The 19230-nt window shown below is 38.8% G+C and overlaps 1 protein-coding gene across 8 annotated transcripts in view; it reads right to left on the reverse strand.

Annotated features, from left to right (window-relative positions):
- Window positions 1-19230, reverse strand: part of WDFY3 (WD repeat and FYVE domain containing 3) — a 183705-nt gene that overhangs the window by 41523 nt on the left and 122952 nt on the right. For 7 of the 8 annotated variants that reach the window (XM_064450331.1, XM_064450330.1, XM_064450329.1 and 4 more), the window contains 11 exons: window positions 18908-19098; window positions 17290-17442; window positions 14747-14820; window positions 14483-14644; window positions 12987-13081; window positions 11084-11204; window positions 9412-9629; window positions 6478-6713; window positions 4991-5125; window positions 2920-3099; window positions 671-904 (listed from right to left, as the gene is read on the reverse strand). In XM_064450331.1, the coding sequence (XP_064306401.1) occupies window positions 671-904; window positions 2920-3099; window positions 4991-5125; window positions 6478-6713; window positions 9412-9629; window positions 11084-11204; window positions 12987-13081; window positions 14483-14644; window positions 14747-14820; window positions 17290-17442; window positions 18908-19098 (1799 nt within the window). The remainder of the gene's footprint in view (window positions 1-670; window positions 905-2919; window positions 3100-4990; window positions 5126-6477; window positions 6714-9411; window positions 9630-11083; window positions 11205-12986; window positions 13082-14482; window positions 14645-14746; window positions 14821-17289; window positions 17443-18907; window positions 19099-19230) is intronic. The other variant, XM_064450328.1, reaches the window with a different exon arrangement.

Raw genomic sequence — 19230 nt, forward strand, 5'->3', positions numbered from 1 at the left:
AAGGTGTTTAACAAATGAATCATATTCCACAAAAAATAACTTGAAGCTACAACTTCTCATGCTGTTCTCCACTGTTGAACACCTAGTGTTGTGATCCATTATCTGTTTCCAGACAAAAGGAGGTAAGATGCCAAAACAAGATTATGGCTGCTCTAAAGTGAGCACAAAATAGAAATAAAACATGGTCATGGCGTGCTCAGCAACTAACAGAGCCATTTGACTGGCCAAATGAAAGTTAAGGGCCCACAAACAAAAGCAGTAGTAGGGCTGTGGTGTCGAGGGGACAACAGAGCACAGCAAGAAAAAAGCCAAGTAACCAGTATGCAGACTGTCAGCTCAAGCACCTGAGATGGTCACCAATATACACAAATACTGGGGCGGGGGGGGACAGGCAGGTAGGAGAAGTCCAGAAAGCATTCTTCAAGGAAGGTTGAGATAAACCCTCTGCATTTGCTTTCTTACCTTTTCCAACCTAGTAAAGAAAGGTGAGCAAACCTTCCTTTTTCTTCCACCTCTTATTTCATTGAAATTTACAGGATTCTACTGAATCCCAGGCCGTCACTCCTCTAACTTCAAAAGGTAAGTAGAGGAGAACATTTTAGGGAATAAGTGACACAATAAGTTCAAATAATAAAAACAGAAGAAAACACAAAAAACAAAGAAACTGTACCTCTAGCAGAAGATCTACCAGTGGAGTCTGTTTGCTGGCTGGTGTGAGACATAAGTTATCAATTATCAGCACTCGCATGAAGTCAAACACAAACTTCTTGGCAGGATGGTTGGTTAGGTATGTCTTTGTGCCAACATTGCAGTATTCTGATTGGCTCCTGTTCATGCCAGAATCAGCTGCAAAGGCTTTAAACTCTTCAGCTGGGGACCCAACTTCATCATCAAGATCAGTGACCTGTGAAAAACAGCATGTTAAAACTCTGGAGATTAGCAAATTAACAGCAGTCTGTTTGCTACTCTGTTCTTTACTTGTCTTTTTGAGGCTATTCACATTTTGCTTCTTAAGATGCCTTTTGCAAGATTATTATGTTCAGGATCAGTTACCTAATACACAAAGCAAACTAATCAGTGAAGACTGGACTGAGTTATGTGAGCTAGAGATCACATTTCATATTCACTTACCAATAAGAAGTACTTGGGCAATTTCTAGACACCTTGCAAAAATAAATTTTCTCATTGCAAAAAAGAAAAGTTTTGAAAAAATTAGCTAAAGCAGTTAAAATAAAATTAAGACAGAAGACAACTAAAAAAGGCTATCAAGCTTGTGTGACAGAAAACAAAAAGGGAACCAGTTGTTTTCTTTTTTTAATACGATACCTTCATCAGAGTGCAGTTATGGGTAAGCCAGTTTCCCAAAATATCACCCCCGCCCCCCCAACAAAAAAAGTCTCTACAGCTTTCCTATTTCTGACAAAAAAGGACGTTTGAGGGGCTAGTTCAAGAGGACGAGTTCTCCTATAGAGGAGTACTTAACAAAAGCACCAACAGTAATGAAGGCTGTCAAATCCAAAAGACTGACTGTTTTTATCTAACACTCTCCTCCAGATGCAAGAGATGACAATATGACTTCCCTCAACAGGCTTATTGCATCACCAGCTTACATGTTCAATAACCAAACATTTTGAACATTTGGTTTGCTTCAGCAGGAGAGTTTTCCCAATACATGGAGAAAAGCCTGAATGCGTAGTCCTTCTGGTTTTAATGGCAGCCTCAGAAAGGCAGAAAGATCAGTTAGGAAATTTTCTCTCAAGGCTGAATTTGGGCTGCAACATTTTGTTGTGGGAACCTGGCTGTTATTCATCTATTACACAGAGAATTTATTAGTTCTACACATTTGGGCAGAGGGAAATCTTGGAGGAGCAAACTGATTTGGAGCCAAGAGAGCCTTCGAACAGGAAAGAGCTCAAGTTCTCAGGCAGCTACACAAAGTTTCAATGGACCTAGTAGTTAAAGTAAAACCTGCTCAGAGACACAAGGTTCCTCTAAAAACTCTATACAGGTGAAGGCCAAATCAGCGTTACCAGTTTATAAGTGTGTCTGTGTGCGTGTGTGTGTGTGTGTGTGCGTGTGTGTGTGAGAGAGCGAGCTCCTAGCATCTACTTCAAGTGCATGTTGAACTAAAAAGCAAAATAAACTCCCTTTATGAGAGACTCATCAGCACACACCTTTGAAAATTGATCTCCCAATTCTATTGACAACAAAAAGATAGCATGCCACCGGTAAGTAATGCCTGAAGTATTTTACCATACCCTCCTCAGTTCTAGCATTTGCCAAAATGTAGCCTAACTATCCTTTCACGTTCTTAGTAAAATTACTTTTAGACATTGGCTAACAATAACTTTATTTTCTTTCCATTCATATTCTAGAAATAGTATAATTTGTAAATGACGCCTAAGGTCAAAAAATAATTCAGGCGGCAATGCAAGCAAAGTTGAATTCACACTTTCTCCCGGCTTGAACTCAATAGTTCCAGGTAATACAAGAACACTGTTTTGTGGTTAAGCCACAGATGAAGAAATGGGAAGTGGGAGGAAAAATTAAGTGTTAGATTTTATCACATCCTCCAGAGCAGAGGGCTGAAAGCATAGGCGGATGCAGTCTCTTTTGCTTTCATAAATCTGAGCTGACATTGTTCATATGAGTGAAAAAACTCATCCACTAGAAAACAAAAAAACACATGTACATTTCCCCTGAAATGAAGCTTCGGATGTCATTGCAGAGCAAGCGCTCTGCAGATGAACATGCACTTCTCTCAGTTCCAAATCAAAGTACAAAACATCGAGCCCAGTCTTTACAATGACCTCTTTCTGCAGGGTAGGTAGAGCTTGAACTTTGTATGACTGTTAATTGATATATCCTTAAAAATAACACTCGGGAAAACCAAAACAATTAACTAGTTCGATTTCCTACCATCTCAGAGTACGGTCGTATGTTGAAAGGAAACACTGTTGCTGCCAGTGCACACAGGAACTCTGGACTCATCCACAAAGAAACAAGGTCTGGCACATTGTGATACAAATATCGAAAGAACTGCATCAAGGTGACTGGATATTCTCGAAGCCAAGAGCCTTCTTCCTCTGACTGCCAAGGCTGGGTTGAAAAACAAACAGCACGTTAGCACAGATGGCACTAATTGAAGAATGCTCATTTTAGAAAGGAGCTGCAGGAAGAGGAGCTGTAGGATCAAATATGCAACCAAACACATTGTCAAACATGCAGTGAAACACGTGATCGTGACACGTGATCAAAGATGGGGCCAAATGTGATCAACCACATGGACAAGTACTTGTTCAAGCAGAGTGACTGAACATGTGGCCAAGGACATGACCAAGTGTGAAAACCACATCCAGAACATGTCAAATGCATGTTGGAGCACTTGTCAGAACACAGGACTGAAGACATGGTGTCCAAACATGTGACCTAATAGCCGATCAGACAAGTGACAGAAAATGTGTTCAAGCACATCACCAACATGTGACAAACCTAACCCAATGTGACAGAACACGAGTCTGAGCATGTCACCGTATGATGAACACCTGACCAAATGTGACCAAACACATGGTTAATTTTGCCTCCTGAATGTGTGACAACTGAACAAGCCACCAACTTCTAACAAACACATAAACCACATGGCCAAACCATGTGCCTGCAACAGGTGACAACAGAACATGTGATAAGAGAACATGTGTCCAAGCCATCACAAACATGTGACTAAACACATGGCAGCATGTCACCATATTTTAAGTGCAGTAGAAACACAGGGCTGAACATAACAGGACATGTCATGATAAAACAGGCTGGAACAAGTTGCAATCACATGATGAAATGTAACCAGACACATGACTGAACATGTGATAAACCCATAGCAATAATACATGGCAGCCTAACACATGACAGTAACCTATACCTGAGCATGTGTTCAAGCACGTCAAACAGGAGACTGACCACGTTTACAACACCTGACTGACCATTAAGACAAAACATGTGTCCTAACATGTAATTATTCAAGACACATTGGTAAACATGATCTGATTCATGTCAACCCAAAAATGGAATGGCACATCTGAACATACGCCTGATGACACAGCGCAAGACAGCAAGGCAAGAGACAGCACATGTCTCTAAGCATGTCACAAACGTGTCCGAACAGATGAGGAGCAAACACATGACAGAACAGGTCACCAGCAAGAGACAGAACATGTTACAACAGGAACGTGTATCACAGCAAGTCACAAACATGTAACCAATACACACATCCAGAAGATACTTCTGAACATGTTAACACGGGAGAGACATGCAAATAATGCTTCTCAGAGCATATCACAAGCCCATGATGACCAAACAGGTGAAAACCGAACAGGTGCTGCTTTTCAAACATTTCATGAGATAATTTTCAGCAGGTAACACACTCTGGCTTCAAGGAAATGAAGTATTTTCCCTGTGAGAAACCAACTTTCACTACTCTTGACATTCGACTCAAAGATGAGATGATACATTTTTCTGGCAGTAAATTAATTTCCTTCAGGATGTGGCTATTAATAATCAGGGGACTTCTCTGCATGTGGAAGGTTCATGCACAAGATCTGCAACTCACATAGCTCTGAGCAGATGGGATATAGTCTCTCAAACATTCCCCCACGATGTTAATCAGGAAAGAAATTCAATGATCTCTGCCAAGGGCATTTTATCCTTCTGCTTTCTTGTTTTGTTTTAATTGCAGCAAAACACAAAGCCCAGCCTTTTTCTGAAAAAGCAGCATTAATTTTGTGGCCACTAATATTTCCACAGATACTGAAAAATAAAATAAGATAGAATAACCCACTGATAATGATGGTTTTCACCCAAGTATTATGAGCGTAACTCACTGCTGGGTTTGTCATGACACTAACAAAACCTTAACTTTTTAAATTTGGCTTTTGACCACATGGCAAACTCGAACAATTCTGTATATTTAAATGCAAGCAAAATTTTTTATGCTTACTGAATTCAGCATGCTTCTCAGCATTCCCAACAGCAAGAAGGCAGCTTCTGTGCAAACACTGTGTATTGAAGAGGTAACGGTGCCACAGGAGGCAGGAACTCCAAATATAAATGTCCAAATAGAGTCTAAATCAAACTGTAAGAGGTAAAAGAGAAGAAAAAAAGGCATGAAATAATCCCTTTCCCCTGTGCAATTCGATACTGCTTTTTATTATACCCACAAATACTCATTTGGCAGTATCTAAAAAATGCATTGTTTCACGTCCTCCAAACTTTATCCCCAAAAGCTTGATATGAAGGTTACATGTCACTGAAGAATATTCCTTCTTAACCATGTGCTAATATAACTGCAACTCTCGCCTTCTCAAAGTATTTAAGTGTTTTGAAACAAGATGACCTGTCAGCACAAGTGCTGCACAATCACTTCAGTTTACTTCATTCACATCTAGCAGTAAAACTCACATGGAATACCACAGGAATAAAAACAAAACAAACCAAACCCCAACACCAAAACACCCCAAACAAACAAAAAAACCCCCAAGCCAAACAAACCAAGTTGCATTTTCCAGCAAGCCCAAAAAATTAAATCAATTAGAAAATAAAAAAGGACAAAGTGCCCACCTCTAGCATTAAGAGTGCTACTGCTAAATATTTTAAATAGTTAAATGTAGTTTCAATTTAACAGTGCTGTACTTCAATGCTATAAGCAGGTGAGCTTCATGCCTCTACTTCGCTGTAGCACAGTGCTAAATGTGCTGGCAAGTATTCCTCTTGAGAAAACAGGCAGGCAGAATACCTTCTACTCTGAAATTTTTACTTTCCAGTTTCCACTGATAAATAAATGTTAACACTGCATCCATTCTAAACAGGCACCTTGTCTATCCGGAGTGTGGCTTTTCTCCATAATGCACTACACTAAGGCTTCCTAGGACTCTGTTGTAGACCACATAAGATCTACTCACTTATACACAATTAAAACAAGTCCAAAATCAACCTGTTCAGAATAAGAACAATAAATGTTTTCCAGCAAAAACTGAGCTGCCTCCCTACAAAACTGCAGAGACTTTCTGAAATAGAAAGTACCTTGTTTTGCCTGTAACTTCATGAACTCTCCTTAACACACCAACTCCCCACTCTTTCAAAAAAAAACCAAAACAACACAAACCAAACAAGCAAACAAAAAACCCCAAGGAAAGCAAGCAAAAAAATTATGCCCCCTCTGATGTCCACTCCATGCTATCTTGAACCAGGGATGATCATCTCACTTGACCCCAAAACAGACCAGAAAGACACCAGTGACAGCTATGCCGTAACAGGCTGGCTTCTACATACTCCCACGGTACCTTGTCCTCCCACCCCAAACAGCTCAGCACTGAACACCACATCGTGACTGTGAGTCAAGCTGCAGAGAAGAAGGAGGGGGCCTGGTTAATCCATTATTTTCTTTCATGACAGAATTACATTTACATCTTACTAGATAATCCCTACCTGGCAACCCTGATTACATCGGCTGCTGATGACAGGTGCACTGACCTGCAGGTTTTCAGGCAGTTCAGTGACTGGCTGCTGCAGGAAAAGGGCCATGAGGAGGAAATAGAGCGCAGGTACATTAGTGTGCTTCGGGAGAAGGGACTGCAGAACTGGAAAGCCTGGGAAGTGACAAGCGTCCCGGTTAATCTCCCGGACCGTCGATCTGCCACCAGCACTCCTGCCGACATTGAACCCTAAGATGAAAAAAGAATACAAGAACCCAACAATTTTAATAGGGAAATGCCTGTGAAGCTCACTCTTACTCAAGTAGTAAACTCAAGCGGGTACCTCCTCAGAAATTAAGGCTGTAAGAAATGAATGTGTCTATACAGACTATCACGCATTATGCAATTCTGCTTCAGATGTCTGATTTTTTTAATCAGTTTAAAAAAAAGGACATTATTGCCATCCAGTACCAGCACCAAAGAGATGACACTGCTCTATACAGACTGCCTAATGCTAGTGCATACACATACACAGATCCATTTTCTAACTGTGACCACAATTTCAGATTTTTAGAACACCCAAGCTTCTGAAGAAAGGTATCTTGGTGGCTGAGAGGGAAGTATCACCTTGATCTCAGGTACAGATTTATATTGCCAAGCAGCAATCCCGTGGCCCATTTAAGTCGATGGGCAGCTGATTTGTTTCCAAAGATGTCTCAGGGGCATCTTGTTTCAACTGTTTTGTTACTGATTAATCACAGCTGGTACGAAGCATTAAATACTCTTAAGTGCTGCCAGAGGCACAAAACTCACCTTTTGTGACCCTGCTTCTACCTAGGTATTTCATTTTCCTATTTAAAAAACAATAACAAAAACAAAAAACCCAACAACAAACAAAACAAAACACTGGGACAGCAGAAGCTATTTTCAAGTGAGGAAGGAGGTAGGCAGATGGTTCAGTCTCTGCATCAGCCCAGATAGCGAGCCATTCTTCTGACACTGCCAGATATCTGGTTGTTTTTCTGAGGCTCTAATATAGATATTCTTTCCAACAGAAACTGACCTTTTAAACAGTAAACATCTACCAGGAATCAGATTAATGAACCCTTTGCTACAAAGTTGCAGGAATCCCATCAGTAATCGTGAACAAGAAAAGCTTGTATTTGGTTTAATGAGAAATCTTGGAGCCAACGTGTTGTAACTTATTAAAAAACATAGGGTATGAAAACCAGATAATCTGTCACTATTGTTTGATGAGACACAAGTTTAAAAATATCTGTTTGGTCACAGTCTAGCTTGGATTCAATTAAAGTGATACTATAAGTAAGAAAAACTCTACAAATGCTCTCCAAATATGATTGCAAATCAAAAACTTATTTAGAAAGATTTTGTGACTGAAGAAAATATTTATATTATTGGATATTTAAAGTGGATACAGAATAAAAAACAGTAAATTCCCACAAATGTCAATGGTTTTCAATTTTTAAAGCATGTGCATGCAAGGCACATGCATGTGCAAAATTTGTTTCTTAAATAAAATACAGGACCTTAATTAGAATTCACCAAACAACAGATGCTATAGCATGTTAACGATAAGTGTTTGCACATGTAATATGGTTTCAGAAAAACTGTTTTCATTAACCTTCCTAATTCATTAATAAAGCAAAGAACCATCATCCTATGTTCCCAATTAATATCGTAAGGGATATATTATGGGAAAGCACTGTAAACAGACTTAATAGACAATTTTATTTATGCAAAAAATAGCAAGATAGCAAAAGACACTTTGATAGATTTCAATGAGGCAGAGTAGAAAAAAGCGGACTTTATATTTTCATTTGAGGAAAAGGCCTCTTTCTGAAGTAATATCACTTCAACAACACTTCGCAATTATTTCCTTAAAACAAACCAATTAGGAAAAAATCTTTAGGGCAGAAACAAATCATACACTGCTGCAACATAGAGAGATGGCTCCTTGCACAGTCATTTTAGAAACAACAATTAAATTAAAAGTTCTATTAAAGACTCCCATTTGATGTCAATGGGTTTGCATCAGGGTCTGAATGGACATTCATCTGAAAAGCGCTATCCTATTTTGACCAAAAAGCCCCAGGTCCATGGGAAATCGCCGCTATACCTGTCTACACAGAATTGACATCTATTATTTCAGACACTTGGAGATGCATTTCAGACAGCTTAGAATGCTCAAAATGGGTCCTGTAGCACTAAAGCCTTATACACTGAATCCTAGATCATATGGGGTAACAGAAAGGTCTGATAACCTTGATAAATGAGGCTTTAAGAACCTGCAAAGAAAGTCTTTAATAAGAGAGTGAGCATGAGCAAATGTGCATGCAGAAGAACACAGGAGCGGGAGAGGAAAAGAAAGGCTGGGATGATACCTTGAGCACCAAAATTCACAAGAAAACAAATCCAAACTGGTAATTCTAATTGGCACAGAACTCACTAAACAAAGCAGCTCAGGTATAACAGTGCATGATGTTCTAACTAATAAAAGTAAACAAATGAGTAAATTTTACTGAATCTTTATTAGCTATGTACACACAAGGTGCTGCACTACGCTACCTTTGCATCTAGCTGAGATGTGCCAGCCCACGGGACATACTTAACCTCACCATGATGATAACAGAAAAAACTGATTAGCTACACAGGCTTTGTGCATGTGATAAGGTTATACTGAACTACATTGAAATCTGTATAATGTCAACTGAAGGGCAGTTTCATAAAGCTGCTCCCTATTGCCTAGGGAATCTAACTCTTAGTTGTAAGAAAAATGAAGTGCAGAGGCATCTGATTGCAGTACAAACAATGGTAACAGAAAGGATGCATCTGCCAGACAGTATTCATACAATAACCTCTGTCTCAACACATACGCACACACGCTCCCATGCAATCCTTCAGTCATGAGGGGGCTGAGGTGTCATACCTAGCACAGTACCAATCTTATTGGTCAAGACAGAATCTGTCTGATCAAGCCAGCCTCCACCACTGAGACCCTCCTTAAATTTGATAAGGATGGACTGATTACTCAACAGGACCACAAGTATTCGCATGGCTGCTGTGACCGTGGTGGAATGCAGATGTTCTTCCATAAACATCATAATCCAATCAAAACCCAGTGTCTTGACCAGTTCTTCACAAGCCCTAATTAAAGAGAGGGGGAAAAAAAACAAGAAGTCACTTTTTACAGCATTTAATTTCCTACTAGATGGCAAAAATCAGTTTCCTCCACTACAGGGCAAACATCAAGATGAGAGAAAATTCAGTCTCTATCAGAGAGTTAACGGAATTCTTAGGTAGATTTGCTACACAACAAGGAATGTTGCTCACCAAATCTTGTTAAATGGAACACTTACAGTGCCTTTGTTTAGCAGAAAGGGAAGATTAAACACAGGTCCTGGGACTATCCCATTGCTTGAGATTTCTCTAATTGCTGCTTTTGATAACAAACGTGGAATGCTGAACCAGAAACATTTGTCCACAAATTATAATTTCCAAATACTTTTTGTTGAGCCGTACATAGGTATGAGAGTTTTTACAAGCCTTTTTAATATACTCGTATTAAAAAATGAAGGTTGTTTTGTTCTGGTTTTTATTTTTTTTAATCAACAGAAGAGTTGCTTCAGAATATTTGAAAGCATATGGTGTCTTTTTTTTCTTTTTAAAAGGAGTACTGCTGAAAAGCTCAAACTGATTCAGGTTGTATGTCAAGCACTACATAATCTACATATGCCACACATCCACAAAATGCCTCCAAAAGACTCTATACAGCCTACTGGGCAGTTGCTTGAAAGTTATATTTTGTCAAGGTTTAACTTGACAGTGTTTCAAAGTCTCTTCTCCAACTCATCACATGACTCTAGTGCTTCCTCACATGCAATTTTAAGGAACTAAGGGGCATTTTAGGGCCAATGGTCCTAATAATAATCCCTACTGAAGCCATTTGATCTTAACCAAATGAGAAGCTGACTCTCCCGCTTTAAAAATACAAGTTTTCTCTTTCGACAAATTTTATTTTCTTTATAGACATGCATGAGGTTATGAGAAAACAGCACCAAGAAGTACACAAGGAGAGCAGAGGGTTAAAGAACTGGCTCTCCAAGAGAGCTATTATGACTAAGGAGATAACAAAATGGCTATGAAAAAGCCATTATGTTAACTCCAAGATAACAAAACTTAAAAAATCGAAGTAGGCAGACATCCACACTTGCTCCCACTTCTGATCCTCTAAGTTTTAATATTAACAGTTTTACAAAAGCTATTTTTCTTCCCTGAAGTAATAATAAAAGGCAAACAACCTCCCGCCAGATCTACTACATATTTTCCTCTCTTGCTGATATTTACTTCTGTTGTTCCTAACTTGAAGCCTAAGTTTGTGTGAATGCTGTCAACCATGGTCTTAAACATTTTTAAAATAAAATATTCAAACCAAAAACCAGTTAATAATAGCTGAGAGATACATGTTAGTTACACCAGCATCTGCCTAGTACTATCATTCTTGCTACCACAACTGACAGCATACAGCTTAATACTCATGCTAGCAGAAATGGAATGCATACTTTCTCTATCTTAAGGTGTTGGTTTTTTTTTTTACTTACTGCAAATTAACAGTCGTCTTCTCTTTAGATGTATATAAAAGTTTCAGAAGGATATCTAAAAGCCTGTTCCGCAGAAGAATAAGATTAGCTGAAACAAGTCCTCCAAAATCATCCTCTGTTCCTAAACATCGGAGGGGGGGGAAGAAAAAAGGGAACAATTAGGCTTTTGGAACCTGGACATTTTAAAGGCTATTCATAAATTCCACACATAAGCCAACACAACCGGATCGCACTCATGTCACATGGAAATCATTCTGAAGTGCAGGCAGCCTGCTGTACGCTGCTGAGAAACACTTGGTGCCCCATTGTCGTCACACAGAGTGTGGTCAGTTTGAAGAATGTATAAAAGGGAATCACAGCTTCTCAGACAATAATCAAAACTGAGGTGGTCCACATTAGCTAAGCTAGTCAATCCTGGCAGGTAGAGACACAAAACCAAACATGAACACACTCAACCCCTCACCACCCCCAGCCCCACAACAAGGTAGTTGGATAAACGTTTCGCATTATGCAATTGGGGTGGGAAAGAATATAAAGAAAAAAACCTGATACTTCCCAACTCCCTCCAAGTCTTAGAAATGGGGAGAAAAATTAGCTTCCTTTTCTTTTGACAGATCCCCAAACTCATCATTTGATGAAAGACACTGCAAAACAAGCCAACAAGCTCAGGACTAGCTTTACAATTATTTTCTGAATCCCTCTTATTGTAGCTTATGCTGTCAAAGGAGGACTACATTTTTACATTATGTAAAAAAAATCGCAACTTGAGGTGATGTGCAAAAATGAAGACAGATAAGCCGACACTTTCTGGGCCAAGATTCTTCCGCACAAGTCACAGACATGAACACAAAACATCTTCTATGGCAGGAATAGAGCAGAACTGGTAAAGACCAGTAACCTAAAAATCTCATGTCCTTTGTCTCAAAAGCTTCTCTCTCCATTCCTGCCACAGTCTGAACTTTTCCCCAAGGTTCTTCAGTCCCCCAGGCAGGCAAAAAGCAGCTCAGGCTGTGGTTAGCCTGGGAAAAAACCATGGCTGGCCTTTAACGAGAACACCAACCTGGTTCTTTCTCCAATACCCACTCCCTCTTTTTCACTAAAAAGCTCTAATTTAATCATCTTTGAGACCATAATAAGCAAAAGTATTCAGAAGGAACAGGAGATGCACAGTGGCATGATGAATGTGCAGACTGCCTAAACCTTTTGTTTGGAAAACCAGACTAATAAAGCTAACTGTAAAGCAGAAACACTTCTCTCTCACTTGTCCCTTCGTACCAATATATTCCCAAGAGACGTAGAAACACAGGACCTTTGGGAACTCCCTTCTTGTTATTTGGGTGACATCTCCTGTGGGACTAAAATGTTTCTGTTCAGGGAGACTGATCAAAACCACAATTGCATAAGCCTTTTTCCTTTAGGAAAACAAGAGCAGAAATGGTCTCAAAACAATTCAATATAATCATTCTTGAAGGACAGTAAAGCAATTTTTTTTCCTAAAGAAAACCAAACAAACAAAAAACCCCAACCAACCAAACAACTACTACATTGTCTTAGTTTATTCTTTCACTTCTTCCACACCTGGAGACAACATGCACCTCATAATCTGTTTTGGTCTTTCTTCTCTCCCCACAAAGGAGGAGAGATGCACAGCTGATTTGAAGAAGTGATAGGAGGAAGCAAAACAAAACCACACAGTGTTAAGTGAAGGAAAACAAGAGTACATGGGTTTTGCACTGCTTTGCACACAATACTGAAAACTGAAGTACCACAACTAACCAGCAGTGAAGTTATAACAAAATTACAATATTGCTAATGACACTATTTCTACGTTTTAAGTATTTAAGCACAGAAGACATCACTAAGTATTTCTCTTCTACTGCTTCTAAGCCATGCCATCACTTACCACTGTCAAGCTTTTCTTCATTGTTTATTTCCATGACTACAAACTTCTCACAGACTGCAAATGTAGGTAAAGTGGAAGAGATGAACTGTCCATACCTTGATGTATGCAGAAAAAAAAAACATCATTCATTGATAGGACAGGTGCACTCTCATCTATCAATAATTCACCTTAAATATAAAACCTTAACAGTAGTGAGAGGGCGATACCCAAAACCGTCAACTTCATCACACCTGAGGACTGAGGAGAACAGTCTCCATCTAAAGTTACTAGCCAAAACCAAATTAATGTGTAGTAATTAACGGCATCTTTGCAGACAAGTCTGCAGGTAATAGACCATGAAAATCCTAGGATTCAGGAAAGGAAACCAGGAGATACCACCAAGTCCTAGTAAAAGGAACACCACAAGTTAGAAAGGAGAACAAAACATTATTCTCAAACCGTTACACCCGAACAAGTATTACATCAAAACCAGAGATTACTTGACTTGGGTATGACTTTTCTGCCTATAACTTGAGGTGATGTAACACAAAGTCATGGTTTTTAAGACAAGATGATAATGTGCTACTCAAAGAAAGGAGATGCAATGTATTCCTCTTTCCTTTGGAAATAACTTGAAAAGGTCCCTAGATAGTATAACTTTTCCCAAGTTATACAATATTTTTCATTTTTATTTCCAGGAAGGAGACCAAAAAAACCACTCAGGCATTCTACAATCTGTTCCATAACCATTTAAGCATAAAATCAACAGTTTTATTCTTGAATAATCTTTTGTCCTGTGTAATTAAAACAAAGACAGATAAGATGCTCAGGTTGATGCTACTGACACCTTTAATTGTACTTAAAGTGAGAAGCTGAAAACGTGACCACTCATGCAAAGAACCCCAAGTCCTGCAATATTTTATCCATTTCCATTATAATGAAATGGGAGATGAGAAAAATCCCATTTTCAAGGAGTTGAACTCATTTAAAAGCATTTCAAATACTCCTGTATGTATGAACTGCAATTATTTCTGTAACTTTCAGTCAGAATTAATAGTACTATATCTAACAGCCTTAAATATTTTTCTACACAGCAATGATTAAGAAAAAATCTTGAACTAAAGCTTTCACATGGGAAACTAATCAAAGCTGCATTTTAACCAGAAGTATCATTATACTCCATCTTAAGTAATACTCAACAGTATTCAAGAAAAGTGCGCAGTGTTTCACATGAACAAGGGAGCTGCAATACAGCACCTTTGCTTTTCACCTGCAGAACATTAAGCCAGTTTAATCATTCAGTCATACCTGTTTAGGTACAAACTGAATTTAATACGCAAATCAAGGCATTAAAAAAATTATTGCCTATGCCTAGATCAGTTACTTAGAGGAAAAAATTCAGTACATGAGTATTTCACATTACTTACTCCACAGCAGTATTACTGTTATGTACCATTGACCAAGATCACCAACATAATAAAAACACAACAGCCAGAATTATTGTAGGTGTGGGCTACCTGAGCAAGTCATAGCTGCTAGGGAAGCCTTGAAGCAGAAAGCTCAGCACATTACTAATCGCAGCAATAGTAGGCTGGGACAGAGACATATCTCGAAGAGTCAAGAGCAGTCTTGGGATGAGTTGGAATTCCCTCATTAACTTAGCATTCTTTGCTGCTTCACTGGAAGAAGGAAAGAAAGGAGATGGCAATTTAAAATTGGAGCATCGTCTGCATATTACCTAACCCTGCAAGACTCATTACTAGGCTGGCACTGGCTCATACCTGGACTCAGTGAGAAGTTCTATGAAGTGTTCAAATAATGACAGATGAAGCTCATATGGTGCGTGAAGCCAGACCTGAAATAGAGTATAAACAATACATTTTGTATGCAAATCCACTTTAAAAACTGACATTATTATATCAAAGATTATGAAAGGCTTGAAGAAATTAAAACTGTTTGTCTACATGACTATATACCTGGCCATTGCGCTCAAAAGCTCAGCGTAAGGTCCTCAATTGTTTATACTTTAGCTTCAGATAAGTATTAAATGTACTAGCGAAGACTGAAGAAACACACATTGGTAGGAAATGTATTCTGTGTTAGTGTAACATGCTGAAAACTTGAAGAGTTCTAGACAAAAAAGTTACACAGTATCTGGAATTTCTCTTTAAACACATGGTGCAATGACTCCAAAGGAGTTACTGGGTTTTAGAAGGCTGATGAGAAATGCCATGTTAATTTTATTTGTCTTAAGTGAAGATTTTCTCTTTGCAAAATTAACTTACCATCTTCTGCCAAGATTGAACTCAAGGTCTTCCCTGATTATTTTTTTTTTAATCTTTATGCAGCATTTCCTACACACCATTTTAAATTTAGATCCTCAAAAAAATATTAATTGTTCAATCAGTAAAAGTAATAAAAGATATAAAAGCCAGAAAGCTCACAGTTATAGCTGCAAATCTTAAAATTTACTTGCTGTTGAACAAAGCATAGTTAGTACTTGTGCTTTCATGTATAAGCTGGCTTAAACAAAAAGCTTTCTAGCTTTTGCTTTTCTTCTAATCTTATAGTCTAAAATGATCAGAACACACATTTTCATTTCCCCGTTTACCATGAAAGGAAGAACATCCAATTTATCCAATTTAAGTGAAATGTTTGGGTCACTGATTTCTGAATACAGAAAAAAAATTAATGGGGGGGGACGGACACGGACGGACGACACGGGACCTGAGGCTTTTGTGAAGTTTTTTTCTTAGTGACTCACAGACCTATTATACTTAAGAGGATAAAAAAGTATTTGTTCCCCAGTTGTCTTGGTCTTCAGGGAAAAATAAAGACAGACACAAACTAAATATGAAACTGGATCTTTTGTACAGTAGTTGCTGTTTGAGTGACTATACACCATTGATGAAATTTCTCAGCTGGTTCCTTTATGGGAGAAAGATGAGAGGAGAAAGAAAAAGGAAAAAAAAAAAAAAAAAAGAGAAGAGTATTCTTCACCAGAATTCATGCCTCATTGTAAAAGGAACTGGCCTATGATTCACACTCTTCCTTGCTAAACAGTTGAATTACCTTAAGATCTCTACCACAAATATTACCTCTTGTAGATGTAGTAACTTCTATTGTCTATGTTTCATTTTGTGAGTGCAAAGGAAGTGTTATTGTAATTTAAAAGGTTTGTTAAAGAATGACTAGTTACATTAAACATAAATTCTTTGGTACTGACATGGCACAAACTTATTTCGAGTTTTAATATTATGCCTCAAGAAAAAATAAAAAAAGGAAACTTTGGTGGGTGACAAATTTCCTCTGTATCAGATTCCCACCAAGGTTAAAAACCAAAGAGGCTCAGGTTTGCCCTTCTCATTTCCTCTTTTTTTTTTGTCCATAATTAAATTGTATTGTTCATCTTGGCAAGGGGGGGGCTGGCTGGGTGCATTGAAGACCTTTAAGATCTCGAAAAAATGAAGTTAACAAGGCCAGTTGATTTTATTACAATAAAGGTTATAGTAAGCAGTAGGAGTTTCTTCACAGGCAAGACCCTTAAATAGAGTTTCCAGGAGTGCTTTGAAATACTCAAACAGACATCTAACAAAAGGAAATGGATAACTCCATACAGCCATTTGTGCAAGACAGACTTGCACTACTAAGACAGTATTTTATAGCTGGATCAGTAGCGGCAGTAGTATTTTTATTTATTTACTTATTTTAGTATATGTGAGTCAGAACACTCTCACTCAGTCTGTATCAGGTACAGATAATGCCAAAGGAGCATCACTAAATGAGTTCTACGCATTGTATACAACTCTATTACATTAGCATTTCCTTCTGACCTTTTCTACTTTCCTTAGTTTAACGCAACACTTAAATATTTCATTGGTCATGCAAGCAGAATTTTAACTGCCTTACTATTAAATTTGCAGGAGATGTATGATAACGTGATTCTACATGCTCTGTTGAAAGTTTACCTCCTACTGTTATTTTCAGTATGTTTTTCGTGCCTTGATATAGGTACTGCAGTAGAACACACAGGTTAAAAGAAATTGCTGGGGAATAGAAAACTACAAAACTTATCTTCCACAAAAACAAAAAGCAGAAACATCCGTGGTACCCACTCATTGTTTCTACAGTGATTCAAGCCATTTCAACAGGAAAAGTTACCAATCATCTTGCCGCTCACCTGCTTTACTGTACTATATACGAAATAGTAAGTTCTCAGAATAACAACATAGTTTGCTGTGGTTCAATATTTAAGGTATGCTATGAGCACCTGACTTAATCACTATCCAGTATCACCATCACTTTTCTGTGCAGCTTTACGTACTTCAAAATCACAGAGCAGATCCTGGAAGGCAGCAGAATTTGGAATAATGGAGGTCTCGTGCCCACTATCGACAGTTCCCACCAAGGAAAAGGTCAGGTGGAGTATGTGGCTGTTCAGAAGGGATCGTTTCTTCTTTAACAGCATTGCCAACAACTTGAACAAGTAAACAGAAAATGAATTAGTTGCCTTTGAACACACAGCAACGTTGCCTAAGCCCAAATAAGCAGGGATGAAATGTCCCTTTTGAGAAGACCCTTAAAGTATGTCTGATAGTTGACGCTCTTGATGACATAGCTTGAAAGTAGCATTATGGTTGATTAGAAAAGGGGCACATCCAGGACACCCTCCAGCTCATAAGACATTTGTTCAACACTGCAGACAGTATCTAGGTCCCGAGGATTAGGCACGCACAGACACACCTCAGCTCTCTGGTAATCAGTCACAGTTTAAGACAGCACATGATACGTTCTAAGATAGTTGTGTTCCCGGACAGCAACTGTGGACGCAGCAGACTTAAACAGAGCACCCCTAGAGTACTGCATGCACAAATGAGAGGTATTCTGGCACTGAAGAGAAGTAGCCATGACAACATAAATCTGAATAAGCCTGACTGACTTTCTTCTTACTACCCTTTGTTGTCCTAGGCATGACTGTAGATGTCGTCCCTTCAGTCCTCATTTCTGCTCTAACTTCTTATAATCTTGGTCAAGAAAGAACAAACTGCCAGATGTACTATTGCTACTTCTCATCTTCTGATGCAAACTTGTTAAACTCTCAACATACTGGCCTGTTCAGCTTCACCATCCTCCTTGAAACATTACTAAAGAAATACAGTTTTCTGGGACTCTCTCTCAAACCTTGCTATTTGCTGAGGTCAACACAAGTAGGCTAGTATGTATGTTGTGATCCACTGACTGCATATGGTGCAAGGAGGACAGCGTCTAAATTTGTTTGGTCAAAGTAAGCCAAGGTCTGCAAAATAATATGTTCTGATGTAACTGCACTAGCCATTAGCATTACAAGGTTTGTAAATACGCTACCCAAACCACAGCACAAACTTTCAACTTCAGTAAAGCAGTCTTCATGAGAAATGTAAAATGCATTGGTTATGTGAAGATCTTTTCAAGTCAGTCAACCAATCCTTCTGCATGACTGATCGCACTTTCCTCACCCTGATGGAGAATTAAGAAGCTTCAGCTTGAAAGCAAAGAGCATCACTAACCACAGTCTGTGCAGTCCCCTCAAAATGATGATTCTAGGAGTCCACTTGTTCATTTTTCTTCATGTGCCCCTACCCTCCTCTCTTGCTGGCAGATCAAGGAGGCAGCAGCTCTGGGCTTGCAGGGGTGGATTCACAATCACAGGAAAAGAATCATCTACGTGCTATTAAGGGTCGGTTTCAACAAAGCAGCTAAACGTGCACAACTTAGCAAAACTTTCCACCCTCTCCTTTAAAAGGCATCCTAAGTAACTCATTGTGCTAATAGTTAGTCAAGAGGTCAGGAAACTTAAGAGCAGACACCCAGGTTGCCACAACGCAAGGAATTTCCATGGGAAATGCTAGGACAGACAGTGAAATTCAATCAGTCTGGTCTGTTTTAAGGCATTTCTTACATACCTGATAACCTCTGATTCTTTCCATTTCTTTGCTGGCCAGTGGATTGCTCTTTACCACACAGACCAAGGCCTTCACAGCTGCATACAACCCTTCCACATCTGATGCCATGGCTACAAGCCCCAAAATTGCAGCAGCTCCACCTATGTACTGCAGTGTAGTGGCAACAGGCTTGGGGACAAATGTTCTTACTCCTGAGCATAGGCAGAGAAAATAAATTCAAATCAAATCAAATCCAATTCTTGTAGGAAATAATTGTGAATACATGCAAGTAATTTGCATTCTACCATTGGTTGAATTCTGAAGAGTATTAGTAGAAGAACTAT

Source organism: Phalacrocorax carbo, chromosome 4 (assembly GCF_963921805.1).
Source record: "Phalacrocorax carbo chromosome 4, bPhaCar2.1, whole genome shotgun sequence".
Classification (NCBI taxonomy): domain Eukaryota; kingdom Metazoa; phylum Chordata; class Aves; order Suliformes; family Phalacrocoracidae; genus Phalacrocorax; species Phalacrocorax carbo.